Source organism: Pseudopipra pipra, chromosome 21 (assembly GCF_036250125.1).
Source record: "Pseudopipra pipra isolate bDixPip1 chromosome 21, bDixPip1.hap1, whole genome shotgun sequence".
Lineage (NCBI taxonomy): Eukaryota > Metazoa > Chordata > Aves > Passeriformes > Pipridae > Pseudopipra > Pseudopipra pipra.
This window is the reverse complement of record NC_087569.1, coordinates 3,047,150-3,061,677: the sequence shown is the minus strand read 5'-3', so window position 1 is coordinate 3,061,677 and position 14,528 is coordinate 3,047,150. Positions and strand designations below refer to the sequence as shown.

Genomic DNA, 14,528 nt, shown 5'->3' with positions numbered 1-14,528 from the left:
GTGGTGGTGGTGAAGTGTTTCCAAAAGAGCAGGAGGAAGTGCAACAGCTGGGAGATCTTGCAGAGAGAGAGAAAAAATGAATGAGAAGGAAGGATGTGAACTCATCCTGATGCGGCATCCACAGCGTTTCTAGAAATCATGAATCTGCCTTGCTGGGAAAGACAGTGGAGGTCAAAGGCATCAGAGAGCTCTGAGCAGGCTCCCAAGTTTTCCAGCTGGTGGACTCTCTGCATCACCTGCAGCTAAGGAACTGCTCAGGGCAGATACCAGTTTGATGCCCAGACTGGTTGGCAGTGGGCAGCTGGAGAGAAGCCAGGAGCACTGGGGTCTGGTTTTGGGAGCTCTCTGGCTGTCCAAGTGTGATTTGCAAGCAGGATTTCTGGTTAAGTCATGGCAAGTGGAGTTTGTCCCTGTTCTCCTCAGTGGAACTGCACTGATTGCCTGGCTCTGGCCTCCACACAGACCCTGCAAGGCCCAAGTCCTGCTCAGCCTCAGCCAGGAGGGGGATGGCTGCACAGCACAGGATAGAGCCACACGATCATGGAATCATTTAGCTTGGAAAAGACCTCCAAGGTCATGGAGTCCATTATCCCAGCACTGCCAAGGACTGCTCTGCTCAAGGTGTCTGGCTTGGCTGAAGGAAGAAACCCCTTGGGGTACCACATCTGGCAGAGTGTCCACAGGTTGGGTGTTGCTGTTTTTTGAGCAATCAGTAGATTAAGGTCACATTTTTAGGCTCAGTTTTGTCACCCAGACGCACTGACAGTGTCCCCTGTTATGACTCAGCACAATTTACAGCCTTGCAGCTTTAGAAATGTGCTTTCTCAACAAGTTACGTTTTCCTTTCTCTTCCAGCAGAAAATGTTTTGTCGCCTCAGGGGGATGTGAGTCACTGTCTGCTTCTTTCTAAGCACTCAGCAGAAATGGCCTTTTGGGTCTTTGTGGCCACTTCTGCCTTCTCCTGGCTGTCACAGGGAAGGTGACACCCAGGCACCATTTCTGCCATGATACTTCCACGTCTTCCTCAGCCCTGGAAGTCTGGGATACCTCCCTGCTTTAGGAAAACATTGTTTTTGTATGCAGCCTGCCAACCCATCCCTTTTTACATCACATTTTTGGATTCTGGCCCCTCAGAAGTGACACACTCCCTGACTGTGGTGTCTCTGGGAAGAGCTGTTCTGGGTGTGGGATGAGCCTCCCCTCCCTGTGGCAAATGAGGACCTAGTCCCTGGGATAAGGCACAGAGCTGGCACTCCTGAGTGCACGGGCATTTTGCCTTCAGGGTGTCCCATTCCTCTCTGAAAAAGCGGAGATGGAAAAGCCGTCAGACCACGAACCATGACTGCCATCAGTCCACATCTCCATCAGCACAGCCCAGCTCCTCCTCCTGTGGGGTGCCAGACTCCAACCTCCAACTCCTCTGGCTTTTGCTGTGCCTCAAAATGCCTGTGGACACACCAGAGTGATGTAAACAACTCATATAGAGATGTGCAGGGATGTTACAATAATGATGCTATTCTTATCGCAATAAGGACTTAATTTCAGTAAATTAATGACTCAAATTCAGTAAATACCACACCCTGATTTCAGGATGAGTCCCTCTCTTAGTAGTTTACAAATTCTGAAACCCTTGACAGCATTGTTCTTGTTTTGACCTAAATCCAGAGGAAACCCCCTCGAAAGCCACCCTCCTCTGGGGTCCCAGCCCCTCTTTCTCTTCATCTGCTGCCTCAGCCTTAGTGCCCTCTGCTTTCTTGTATTCCCCTGCCTGAGCACATCACAGGGCTGTTTCTGGGAGGGATCAGCACCACAAATAGCCATGAGCTTCCCAGGGAAAAATTTCCTCCCTGTGAGGGTGGGGAGGCCCTGGCACAGGTTGCCCAGAGAAGCTGTGGCTGCCCCTGGATCCCTGGAAGTGTCCAAGGCCAGGCTGGACAGGGCTTGGAGCAACCTGGGCTAGTGGGAGGTATCCCTGCCCAAGGGGTGTAATGACATGATCTTCAAGCTTCTTCATGATTCTTTCTCTATGATTCTACAGCCCAAGGGCTGCACAGTGTGAGGGTTTCCTTGCATTCCTCAGCTCTAGCGGCAAAATCAGCCTCAAAAAGCTGCACTGACAGCAAATACAGCCCCTGCTCCAGGCAGGGGAATCCCTGGGTGTGGATTTGAGCTGATGGTGACATGGGTACTGCAGCTCCTGCCTGCTCTGGGCCACCATCCTCACTGCTCCTCCTCTGCAGAGCTTGGGGGCTGTGGAGATGCCCAGGGATGCTCTCCCCACACACACTCCTCCTGCCTTTGCCTCTCTCATGTGGGCTCCGTTCACACCTCAGTGCCCAAGGGGGGGGTGGATTTACAGCACTTTGGGTCCCTCCCCGGCACTCTGCAGCTCCTCTGAGCTGTCACACGTGGGTGGGTGTGAGATCAAGGCAAACATGAGCAATTCAGGGCTCCCTCAGGCTCCCAGAATAGCGGTGAGGAGTGAGCTGAGGTACCCGCAGCGTGGCTGCTGTGGGAGGCTGGAGTGTGACCCGAGTGGTTGAGGACATTGCACGGGGGGTTGTTCTCCACAGGCTCCAACAGTGCCCAGGCTGGGTGATGCTCCCTGGGTGACCCCACACCCTGTGTCCTTCAACAAGAAACCCCAAGGCTGTGGGACTGCCCCCACAGGGGAAGATGGGGCTTGTATCCAAGAGGCACTGTGGAGGCTCAAGTGATTTTGGGATGATCCCATTGCAGGTCTTCTCCCTCCTGTCCCCTGTTCCTGCTGTTCCCTGGAGTGAGGGCAGCTCTGGGCACTCGGTTTTGTGCCAGTCTCAGCCCTCAGGGGCACATCTCTGGGCTCCAGCACTCTGCTGGCTGGCACCCAATGGCCCCCTGCAGCATGGCCATGATGATCCCTGCTCCTGGAGCTGGTCCTGGGGCGTGCAGGGCCTGGGGAGTCCAGGCTTGGACCAAAGCCACCACCCTCACATGCAGCTCTTTGTCCCCAGGGTGATGTCCACCCCCCAGCCAGGGGCTCCCTCCCCTCAGGAGGAAGGAGGCTCTGCTCCTGCTCTCCACCTCCCTCTCCTCCTCCCTGGGTGCTATTTTGAGTGGATGCAGTGGTGGGATGACTGATGGCATTCACGCTGCCCCGTGGGCTGGGGAGCCTGGGGCTGCAGTTCCTGAAGTGACAAGATGTTCTCCTTCCTCCCCCAGACACACCCACATCCCCCTGATCCCTCCCAGCCCCACCCGGGGCTCCTCTGGCTGCTCATCTCCCACCCAACCTCTGTGTCTGCTCCTCTTCACCCCTGCCCAGGAGCCCCCCTCCCGCTCTGCCCCCCTGTGTCACCCTGATGGTCGTGTTTGTCCTCCCACGTTCAGTCTGGAAACGCTGTGGGGTGAGCTGAGCCTTTTCTCCCTTGGGAGAAACCCAAATCCTCCTTGTTCATCCAACAGAGCCTGCCCAGAGCTGACCAGAGCAACCCAAATACCAGCAGTGGGGTGGGAAATGCCATCAGGGATGTTGGAATTGCCATCAGGGATGTGGGAAATGCCGTCAGGGATGTGGGAAATGCCATCAGGGATGTTGGAATTGCCATCAGGGATGTTGGAATTGCCATCAGGGATGTGGGAAATGCCATCAGGGATGTTGGAATTGCCATCAGGGATGTGGGAATTGCCATCAGGGATGTTGGAATTGCCATCAGGGATGTGGGAATTGCCATCAGGGATGTTGGAATTGCCATCAGGGATGTTGGAATTGCCATCAGGGATGTTGGAATTGCCATCAGGGATGTGGGCTCCATCTCCTTCAGCTCCAGGGGGGACCAGTGGAGATGTCTCCTTGCAGGGGCAGGTCCTGCCCTGGGCTGGGGTCCAGCAGGGTGATCTCTGGAGAGGAATCTCCAGGGATGGGCAGGTTTTGGGGGCACAGAGAAAAAACACCTTTTCTCCTGAGAGGGAATATCTGCCAAGCCTCATGTCCCAGGTAAATGAGAGCTAAATGAAATAGTTCTGAAAATCTCACAGGGAAACGTATTTTTTCCACCCTCAGCTCTGGGAATAGCTGATCCATTTTAGCTGCAGCTCTCAGAAAGCTTTCCCTAAACCAGCCAATGTGTTAAATTTCAGGCCCTAAAGGTAATATTTTAATTGATTATAATGGGGCCAGGAATGGAATTTAACGAGCTCCCAGTTGTCATAATGAGTGGTGATTAAATGCTTTCTAAAAAGTGTGAGCCAAGCTACCTGACTGTAATCTGAGCCTTACTCACACCTCCTCCTTCATGGTTTTTCTTGTCTTATTTTGCAAAACAGGACGTTCAGACAGGGAAAGCTTGTGGGAGTTTTGACAGTGTGGAAAAGGAAATAAAGAACATGTTGCCACTATGATAATGTCAGCTATTGTCATCCCAAAGGGTTGTAATAGAGGCAAAGACAGAGAGTTCTTACAAAAATATTTATTTATTGAAATCTGGATTGAATATTATGCCAAAAGTACAATTAATTAAATACAGAACGTACAACCCGAGTCTGCATTAAAAAAATAAATCTATTAAATAAAACTCTTGTTTAGCTTGGAGTTATTGCACCTGATCCCTCCCCTATAAAAAATTAAATAGGAAACCATTAAGTTGGATTCTGGAACGTTTTCAGTTTCTCAGGTAGCTCTAAAGGGCATTGAAGCATTTCTGATGCACCCACAGCTGGGTCGTGCTCGCCCATCCCGGGAGCCGGGACACGGAGCAGGATCTGGGCAGGATCTCAGTTCAGCTCCAGGTCGTTCATGTACTGCTGGACCCACTCCTGCTCGGGGTTGGCACAGACTTGCCGGCCCTTCTTGGTGATAAACCTGTGGGGTGCAGAGAGGTCAGGTTTTGGTGGGAGAATGAATGGGGAATCACAGGATCATGGAATGGGCTGGGCTGGAAGGGACCTTAAAGATCATCTCATTCCACCCCCTGCCATGGGCAGGGGCACCTTCCACCAGCCCAGGCTGCTCCAACCTGTCCTTGGACACTTCCAGGGATCCAGGGGCAGCCACAGCTTCTCTGGGCAACCTGTGCCAGGGCCTCCCCACCCTCACAGGGAAGAGTTTCTTCCCAATGTCTTATGTAAATTTACTCTCTTTTGGTTTCCATCCCAGCAGGGGATTCCAGGGACAGAACAAGAGCCCTGCCCAATTCCAGCCTCTCACAAGGGTGGGATGAGAATACTGTGCCCATCCACACCAGTTAAACCTTCAAAGTGGTAGAGCAGGACCAGGGTGAGACTTCTGTGCTTTAAACCCACAGAGCATCACCTTGTACTTCTTGTGTCCCCCAGCCTCCATTCCCTGTCTTTGGAAAAGGGGTGTTTCCCTCCCTGGATCCTCATCCCAAATCCCCCCCTGCCCTGAGGAGGGGACTTACACAACGCCTGGCTGGGGGCACTGGCTGTTGGTCTCATAATAATCCACCACGAAGCTCCGGGGCAGCTGCCGGGAGAAGTAGGAGAAGCAGCAGGAGGTCGGGGGGTCGGAGCCAACTGTGGAGGGCAAAGACAATCATCAGCAGGGGCAAGGGATGGGGAGCAGGGCCAGGGAGCTGGCATCCCACATCCCTGGCTCTGGGGAGTAGGGATGATGTGGAAGAAGAAGGGAAAAGGAGAGGTCTTTTTAATTCTTCCTTCATTTTTTCCCCTGTTGGCTTCACCCTGAGCTGGCACTGACAGAGCCCGTGTCACCAGGCAACATCTCCCAGCCCAAACCTGGCCACCCTCAGCCCTCCTCAGGGTGCCCTGCACAGCACCACTGACCTCTGCAGCACTGTGTGGGGGTGTGGTTGTGGTTTTAACCCTCCTTTACCCCAAAAAGGGTAAAACAGGGTTTAGGTTTTACCCTAATGGTCTTTGAGCTGTGCCTTTCCCGTGGCAGGAGAGCCCCCATGACCCTGGAGCACATTCCTGAGGATGGTCTGACAACCTGGGGAGGGACCCAGGGTGGAAGTGCTGGCAGAAGGGACTCTGTCCCAGCAGGGGCATCTCTCCTGTCCCCATGGAGGGAGGATGGGGAGCCCCTGGACTTACGTGGTGCAGCAGAGCTCTGGTAGCAGAAGGCGGCGATGAGGACGGCGAGGGCAACCAGGGAGACCTTCATGTCAGCAGAGGAGTGGTGGCTGGAGCTCAGCAGGCAAGGGGAGCTTGAAAGCCTCTTTTCTGGCTGATGCTGAGACGGTCACCAGCCCCTCAATTTATGGGGCGAGAGGTCCATGTGGAGCCTTACGTAGGCATGATGGAATTTCCCCCAGAGGAGAGTCCACTCGTGGTGCAGTCCCGTGATGGAACAGAGCAGCCCCAGCCCCGGAAGAGTGAAGCTCCCCCCTTGATTCAGTGCCTCCCCAGTGACACAGGATATGAAACAGTGACTGTGGCTATTTCTGCTTCTTTCATGCCTGTCCTTTAGCAAGAAGTTCCTCTGTGGAGGTTCCTGCATTTGTCAAGTCCCCTGTTGCCCAACCTGCCTGAGTAGCCCAAAGGACAGAGCTGGGCAGAAGGGCATCAATGGGATGAGGCTGGTTAGGGAAAAAGGGGCTGTGGGACTGGAAAAGGTCCTTTACCATGGACTGCTTCCCTCACACACCGTCCCGGGAGCAGGAGATGGGAGCTGTCACCAGTGCCCTGTACGTGTTCCACAGAGCTGGAGGTGACTCAGGGCACGTCCTGCAGCTGTGACAGCACTGCAGGCACCAGCACAGGTAGTGGTGAGCATGAGACGGGAATCCCAGAGTTGAAGCACTCAAATTTCCTCAAATTTAAGGGAAGGGAGAGAGCTGAGATGGGGTGTTATCTCCTGGAAGTGCCCGTTGCACTCCAGGTCCTATAAAGAGACCCTGAACGACCAATTTGGATTAGACAGTTAAATTTCAAGGGCTACTGGTAGGTGAAGCCTTTCATTCTTAGCCTTGGGGCTGCAGAGAGCCAAAAGATGTTTGGAGACTTTGTGACCCTGAGGATGAGGCAGAAGGAGCTCCAGCAGCAGGGTGAGGAAGGAGACACTGCTTCTGAAGATCAGGAGATCAGGAGCAGAGTAACTGGGGTGAGGCCATGAGCAGAAACTGGGATTTTGGGAAGAAAAGAGTATCCTGTCTCAGCAGAAAATTGTCATGACAAGGGGAAGTAGCACATCATATGGGAGAGGGTAAGAGCTCACAGCTCTCCCTGGGATGAGACAGGGATGGTTCACTGGGAAGAAGCCACCAGCCTGCACAGAGTGCCATGGAGGTCTAACAAATTCCCCTCTGTCCCTGAGGAGGAGAGGGAAGACCTGGCAGGGGGGTGATGAATGCTCTGGGAAGAGCTGGGGGCTCTCCAGCTGTAATGAGATGTTCCTAGAAGGATATGTGTTCTCCAGAGGGAAGCAGGCGTTCCTGGGATGTGACTCCTTTTTATTTTCAAGGCATCATGGAGTGGTGATGTCTTGGGGGATGCTTCCAGTGGAAGGATTATCATGTCAAGTGGAGCAACCCAACCTCACCAGCAGCACCTCTGCACCCTGCCCACAGTGCTGGGTACTGACTCATCCTCTTTCTATTAAAGGCTCCAGCCCCTGCCCCAGGAACCTTCTGGAAATAACCCGGTGTTTTCCAAATATCCTCCAACACTGCATGGTGGGCACAGCCCTCCAGCAACCATGGCTGGTTGGCTTCATGAGGGATAACTGCTCTGTTCCAGGCGGGATAACTGCTGTGCTCCAGGCAGGATAATTCTCTGCTCCATGAGGGATAACTGCTGTGCTCCAGGCAGGACAATTCTCTGCTCCAGGCAGGATAACTGCTGTGCTCCAGGCAGGATAATTCTCTGCTCCATGAGGGATAACTGCTGTGCTCCAGGCAGGATAACTGCTGTGCTCCAGGCAGGACAATTCTCTGCTCCAGGCAGGATAACTGCTGTGCTCCAAGCAGGATAATTCTCTGCTCCATGAGGGATAACTGCTGTGCTCCAGGCAGGACAATTCTCTGCTCCAGGCAGGAGAACTGCTGTGCTCCACACAGCCAGAGAGGGCTCTGGAGGACAAGGCCACCTTGGACTTGCACAGGAGAAGTCCCAGGGATGTCCCACCCTCAGGGAGGTTCCTGGTGGGAGCCGTGGTGATGCCCCTCACCCAGGCAGATTAATCCCATGGAGCAAATGCGGCTCTTGCCAAGTTGGGCATCACCTTCCTGGACACACCACGGCCCCCTCTCCATCCTTCCCTCTGTGCAGGCACCTCACAGGTTCACTCATCCATCCAGATCCCATTCCCTCACTCCACATGTTGCCTGTTCCCAGCTATCCCAGGAGGATGAGGAGGGCTCCTGGCCAGGCAGGAGGTGGGAACTCGGCGTTCCGACTGTTCCAGCTGGACCAGGAGCCGTCTGTGAGTGAGCTCCAGCTCCCTCGGATCCCGGCTGGCTGCCCAGGGAATACAGTTGTGGAAGTACGTAAGAGCTCTGAGCTGTTCCCCGTGATTGTGCCTTCAAGAATTCGTGGGTCATGTCTCCAGATCCACCTCCTCCAGCCATCTGCTCCTGCCCAAAATTCCATTTATGGGGAGGAAATGAAGACGAGACCTGTCTGATAAAAGATGAGTCTCGTGAAAACAGAGGAATTAGTTGGAAATCTGCAGCGATTATTCAAATGTTTCCAGTGACAGATTTCCCCTCTCAGGCAGCTGGACACCTCCCTGCCTTCATCCCTTTGCTACCAAGAAGATGCCAAACTATTTCAGACTCTCAGGGATCATTTTTTTAGTTAATAAAAACAAAAAAATTCCTTAATTCAGCTGAGTCAGTTTAGTTTAGACGATTTGTTTTACAGGGGACTGAAAGGGAGAAGGGCTGAAACTTTACTACTGCTGAAAGCAAAATATAATCCCAGAGCCAGGTTCTCGAGGAATCTAATTTTTCATTAGAAATCTGAGCAAAGCCCTCACTCTACCAGCTGGATAGAGGTGGGAGGTTACAGTCATGTCAGTGATGCCCTGGGATGTCACAACACATTCCTAAAAAATGTTTCCTTACCCACTCCCCACATTCCAGTCATGATGAAATGACAGAGTCACCTCTTCCAGCTCTTCCCCTTTTTTAGGAAGAGAGGTTGGGTGTGTTTTGGATGAAGAACCATCCTACCCTTGAGACATGAAGATGGCCATGGCGGAGCGGGCAAAGTGGGCTGGAGCTTCTCCAGGGGGATTAAGTTCATTGCAGGGCAAAACTGTGGTATGAGAGGGAAGTTTTCCCATCTTGGCTCCAGTGGTTTCAGGATTCCTGACTCAGCAGGCACTGTTTGGAGTCAGTGGGATTTGAAGGAGTCTGGCTGATGCTGCTCTGATTTACACAAAGAGGTTTTCTCCAAGCCCCTTCAAAAAAATCCCAGGAGAAAGTGCTAAGGAAAGCAAATGCCCAAAATAGACTCAGTGACAGCAGAAATGGGGAAATTCTCCATCTTGAATGAAAGGGGAACCTGGAAAAAACTGGTGAGACTGGCTGATGTAAGGTGCTATTTCTAGCAGGGTTTAATGAGGAGGAATTGGGATTAGCTCAGAAAAGGAAGTAATTAAAAAGGTCCTGAGTTCAGAAACTGCCTCTAAGACAAGACCCATCATTTCCTGCAGCTGCCTCCCTCCTGCCCAGCTCCAGCACCAGTGGCTTTGTACCAGCGCCCAGGAATTTCACCCCCACCATTCTTGACATAGGTGGAGAAATGTTGGGGTTTTTCAGATGATGTCACGTCCCAGAAAGGGCTCCAGTGGGACCCTGTGCCTGTGGGAGTGACTGGGGACTGTCTGTCTCCAGCGTGGAGGGGCAGGGGGAGAGCAGGGCCACCTTGGCTGGTGGCATGAGCAGTGCTGGTCACCTCTGGCTGCATTCCAGAGGAAACCCTGAGGTCATGTCAGGGCAGGAAGTTGCTCAGAGCTGATAAGAAATGTGTATCTTGTCAGAGGTTCCATCCTCCCCCAGAAAGACTTTTCCCAGTCTGGAAAAAACACCCCCCAGGGAACACAGTTCTTTCTGGTGGCTGATGCCTCAGACCTCTCCTGGCCTTTTCTTGGAAGCAAAGCACACCAAAAAGGATGAAGTGTACAGCATTTCAAAGCAAATTAAAGTGAAATAAAAAAAACCTCCTTGCTCCAAATCCTTGGCACGAAAGGACAAAACAAAGAAAACTCGAATTTTAGGAATTTTTGAGCTTTAGGGACTGGCTGTGGGGCTGTGCTTCTGGATGGGCTTTAAGTTCCTTTCCAACCCAAACCATTTTGGGATTCTTTGAAAACCAAACCCAGTTTTTAAATGAACCCACTGGGACTTGTCTGCTCATCGTAGCAGAGGAAAAAGGAAAATAAGCAAGACACAAGTTGATTGTTTTCATTTTCCTTGGTGCTCCTGGAGTGCAGCTCTCTGGGGTTTGGTGGGATGGGTGCAGGCAGCCAGGGGAGCACAGGGTGGTCACTGCACCCCAGGGGTGCTTCAGGGGTGGCTGAGAACAACCTTCCCCTCCTCACTGAGGGGGCTCAGAGCAGAGACAACCCTTAAGCTTGTGCCAGGGCCATTGCCAGGCTGGAGGACTTCCCTAATTATGGCTTCATGGAATCATTAAGGTTGGAAAAGCCCTCTGAGATCATCGAGTCCAACTGTTCCCCCGGCACTGCCAAGCCCACCACTGACCCATGTCCCCAAGTGCCACATCCACACGTCTGTTAAACCCCTCCAGGGATGGGGACCGATGGCCCTCAGCCCCCCTTCAGCCCCCCAAGTGCCCAGGGCTGGTTTGGCCCCTCTCTGCAGGCAGGGCTGTGTCACTGGGGGGGGTTGGAGCCCCACGGGAGGTGTGAGCTCCCAAGGGAGGGGTGACTTTCCAGCTACCAGTAAACCCCGTGGGCACACACAGATGTTTACTGGCCTCTCCATTTGTGCAGAGCTGTAAAACCACTTCCCATGAGTGGGGCTGGTTGGAGGTTGGGGCTGGTTGGAGGTTGGGGAGCTCTGCAGCGTCTCTCTGAAGTGCAGGGCCTGGCTCTGTGCTCTGGAGGGTTTGGCCACCCCAGATGGGTTTGTGGCCTTCAAAGGGGCCATTGTCTGGCTGCCCTGGTCAACACGGGCTGTGCCTGGCACCCACATCCCCCGGGGCAGAGGAAAGGGCTCAGGGAGCTCTGGCAGCACTTGCCAGTGTGCCACAGCCCCTCAGCCCCTCCTGAACCCCCCCACAGGCCCTCAGACCCTCCTGAACCCCCCCACAGCCCCTCAGCCCCTCCTGCACCTCCCCCACAGCCCCACAGCCTCTCCTGCACCACCCCCCACAGCCCCTCAGCCCCTCCTGCACCCCCCCATCCCCACAGCCTCTCCTGCACCCCTCCACAGCTCCACAGCCTCTCCTGCACCTCTGCACAGCCCACAGCCCCTCCTGCACCCCTCCACATCCCCACAGCCCCTCCTGCACCCCTCCAGAGCCCACAGCCTCTCCTGCATCCCCCCACAGCCCCTCATTCTCTCCTGCATCCCTCCACAGTCCCACAGCCCCTCCTGCATCCCTCCACAGCCCCTCCTGCATCCCTCCACAGCCCCTCCTGCACCCCTCCACAGCCCCTCAGCCTCCCCATGTGGGCTCCTGCATCCCCTGGGGACCGTGCAGGGAGGTGGTGTTGGGGTTGGTTTATGAGTGGCAGTGGAGGGACTTGGCTTGGTCAGGGATCACTTCTCCCCAGGCTGTGAGCAGAGGGACAATGCTGTGACCCTCAGAGCACCTCATCTCAACCCTGGGTGAGACCACCAGCATCTCCCAAATGGAGCACCCCACAACCCAGGGTGTCCACCTGTGGCCTTATGGGCACCTCACTCCCCAGAGCTCACATCTGCTCGTGGACTTAAGGGCAGGGGAAGCAAATGGCTGTGGGAAGTGACAGGGGTGAATTCATACTCCTTCTGTGCTCCAAGACCCTTCAGTGCCAGGGCTGGGAGGGTGAGCTGTATCCCAGGGGAAGGCAGACAAAGCCCCCCCTCAGCCTGGGGACAGCCCTCACCATCACCCACCCAAGTGCCCTGCATCCCCCTGCCCTGGGGGTATGGGCTTTATGGCTCTTGGCAAGGGCAGGATTTCAGGGGGACCTGAAGGATGCCCAAAAGCCTCTGGGTTAATCCTTGTCACCGTTTATACCCCAGGGGGTGATGGCACAGCACCCCCACAACGTCCTTCCCTACAGTCTCCCTCTTTGAATAATTTCAGCTTTCCACTTCTCCCCTGCCTGCACCAAAACAAACCTCGCAGCCCAGCCTGGGTGGGGCTGAAGTGGTAAAAAAATAGCTCGTTTCCAGGAATAATAAAGGAAGCTTGAGAGGGGTCAGCTCAGGAACGCTCGAGCTGCAGGAACTGCAATAGCAGAGGGCTCTGGGATTTGCCAGAGAAGCGAAAACCAGCGCAGGGAAGCAGCAAACCGAAACCAGAAAGTGGCTTTGGAGGTCAGCGAGGGGGAAATGCTCAGGGCCATCCCGGGCTGGATCAAAGCTGGAGCCCTGGGGCTGGGGGAGGAGGAGCCCCCCCTTCCAGCTTCCCAGCGCTCCGGGGGAAACAACATCGCAGTGACAAAGGGCAGCTCTGTGGGCACAAACTGCTCCGTGCCACCACACAGCCGAGGGGTGCAGCTGCAGCAGCTCTTTGCAGCCTCCTCCTCCTCCTCCTCCTGCTCCAGCTCCACCACATTCAGCAGCCAGGGATGGTTTCTTCCCTCTCACTGACCATCCCAATGCTTCCAGGTGGAGGACAGAGCTGCAGGTCACATCCCCCCTGCCTGCCCTGGTGCTCTGTGTGCACCATCAGCCCCGTGGTTCGGCCTCGCAGGGGAGCAGGAGGTGTGAAGTTCCCATGATCAAAGCTGCCCCTGGCTGGTGGCAGCCACAGCTGTGTCTCTGTGCAGCCACAGCCTGTGTCACCTTGTTGCTGCAGTGCTGGTGTTTGTCACTTCCCCGAGCACACACTGACACGAGAGTTGCGAGCACAGAGGAACAGAAAACTCCCCCTCTTGGTTTCTGCATGATTTATTTCCATGGCACAAAGCCATCATTTGGTTTCGTTCCGTAATTCGGCCAAAAGCCGGAACCACTTCTTGTTCTGCCCAGAGCTGCTCAGACTCACCCAGGGAATGAAGAGCTGGTCCTGCCAGGGCTTGTTGTGAATCTGGAAAAATCCAACACCTTCCCTGATATCCATGTCAGGACTTACAGAGCCCTTGTCCCCACTAAAAGCACACACTTGGCCACTCTGCTGAGGTCTCTGCCCAGCTGAGGTTGAGCCCACAGCCTTCCACAGGGATGTAAGACCATGAGGGGAGGGAGGAATGCAAAAGAGATCCTCCCTGTGGGATAAGTGTGGGAAGGAACAGACCATCACCTGTCTTGGAGGCCTTGAACCTTCTCCTTTCAGTCCCTGCTGGGGACGAGCCAGTTTATGAAGGTTGGTGACTCCACTGATCTCATGTGCAGCCCCAGGGTAGCTGAGCATGGAGTTTGGGCTTCTGGGGGTGAAAATCCAGGCTCAGGAGCCCAACCACAGGCCTGAGAACCCTCCCTGCAGTGGAGGGTCTTTGACTGCACCCCCAGAACGTGGCAGAACATCAGGAAGCCCAGCTCACCCCCTCCCTGCTCCCCAGGCAGGAGCTGCCCCGAGCTGAGGCTTGAAAGTCTCTCCCATGCCAGGGGGGTTCTCCAGCACTTGCTTCTCACCTCTTTAGCCAGAAATTCATCTTCAACTCAAGGCATCCTTTGCACGGAGAGGTTCAGGCTGGCAAAGTGTCTCAGGCTTGGCAAATCCCTTCTTCCAGTGAACTCCCTGCTCCCAGGTGAGATCCTGCCCTTTGGGATGCCTGGGACTGTTGAGGGCAAGCTGGTGAAGTGTGGGTTAGATAAACACCAGTGAGAGAGGCTGGGAATGGGCTGGAGGGTTGTGACCTGTGGCACAAAGTCCAGCTGGAGGCCAGGCAGCAGCAGGGAACCCCAGGGATTGATACTGGGTATTCTTTTATATCCTTATGACCTGACTGATGGGACAAAGTGCACCCCAAGCGAGCTGGCAGGGGACACAAAGCTGGGAGGAGGGGCTGGCACACTGCAGGGACATGCTGCCTTCACAGAATCATGGAATGTTTTGGGTTCAAGGAGATCTTAAAGCCCATCCCATTCCACCCCCTGCCATGGCAGGGATGCCTCCCACTAGCCCAGGTTGCTCCAAGCCCCGTCCAACCTGGCCTTGGACACTTTCAGGGATGGGGCAGCCACAGCTTCTCTGGGCAACCTGTGCCAGGGCCTCCCCACCCTCACAGGGAACAATTCCTTCCTAATATTTAACCTAAATCTTTTCTTTTTTAGTTTAAAGCTGTTCCCCCTTGTCTTGTCCCTATTGGCTCATGTGACATGCATAGAAACCTCATCAGGCTGGAGAAATGGGCTGACAAAAACCTCATGAAGCTCAACAGGAGAAGTGCAGAGTCCTCTCCCTGGGGAGGAACACCCCCAGGCACCCCCAGGATATGCCAG

At 54.4% G+C, this 14,528-nt stretch overlaps 1 protein-coding gene across 1 annotated transcript; it reads right to left on the bottom strand.

Annotated features, from left to right (window-relative positions):
- Positions 1-4,447: 4,447 nt before the first annotated feature.
- On the bottom strand, positions 4,448-6,263 carry LOC135425361 (C-C motif chemokine 4 homolog). The gene is made up of 3 exons (XM_064677572.1): positions 6,055-6,263; positions 5,400-5,514; positions 4,448-4,840 (listed from the first exon to the last, which is right to left on the bottom strand). The coding sequence occupies exons 1-3, from the start codon at positions 6,122-6,124 to the stop codon at positions 4,753-4,755; spliced, it is 273 nt and encodes a 90-aa protein (XP_064533642.1). The 5' UTR covers positions 6,125-6,263; the 3' UTR covers positions 4,448-4,752.
- Between the last annotated feature and the right edge of the window lie 8,265 nt (positions 6,264-14,528).

Bases quoted from the DNA above. Each gene is read 5' to 3' on its own strand.
- LOC135425361 (XM_064677572.1), bottom strand. From the start codon at position 6,124: ATGAAGGTCTCCCTGGTTGCCCTCGCCGTCCTCATCGCCGCCTTCTGC. The intron at 5,515-6,054 runs GTAAGTCCAGGG...TGCCCTCCACAG, and splicing joins CCAGAGCTCTGCTGCACCAC to TTGGCTCCGACCCCCCGACC. The intron at 4,841-5,399 runs GTAAGTCCCCTC...TGCACCCCACAG, and splicing joins TGCCCCCAGCCAGGCGTTGT to GTTTATCACCAAGAAGGGCC.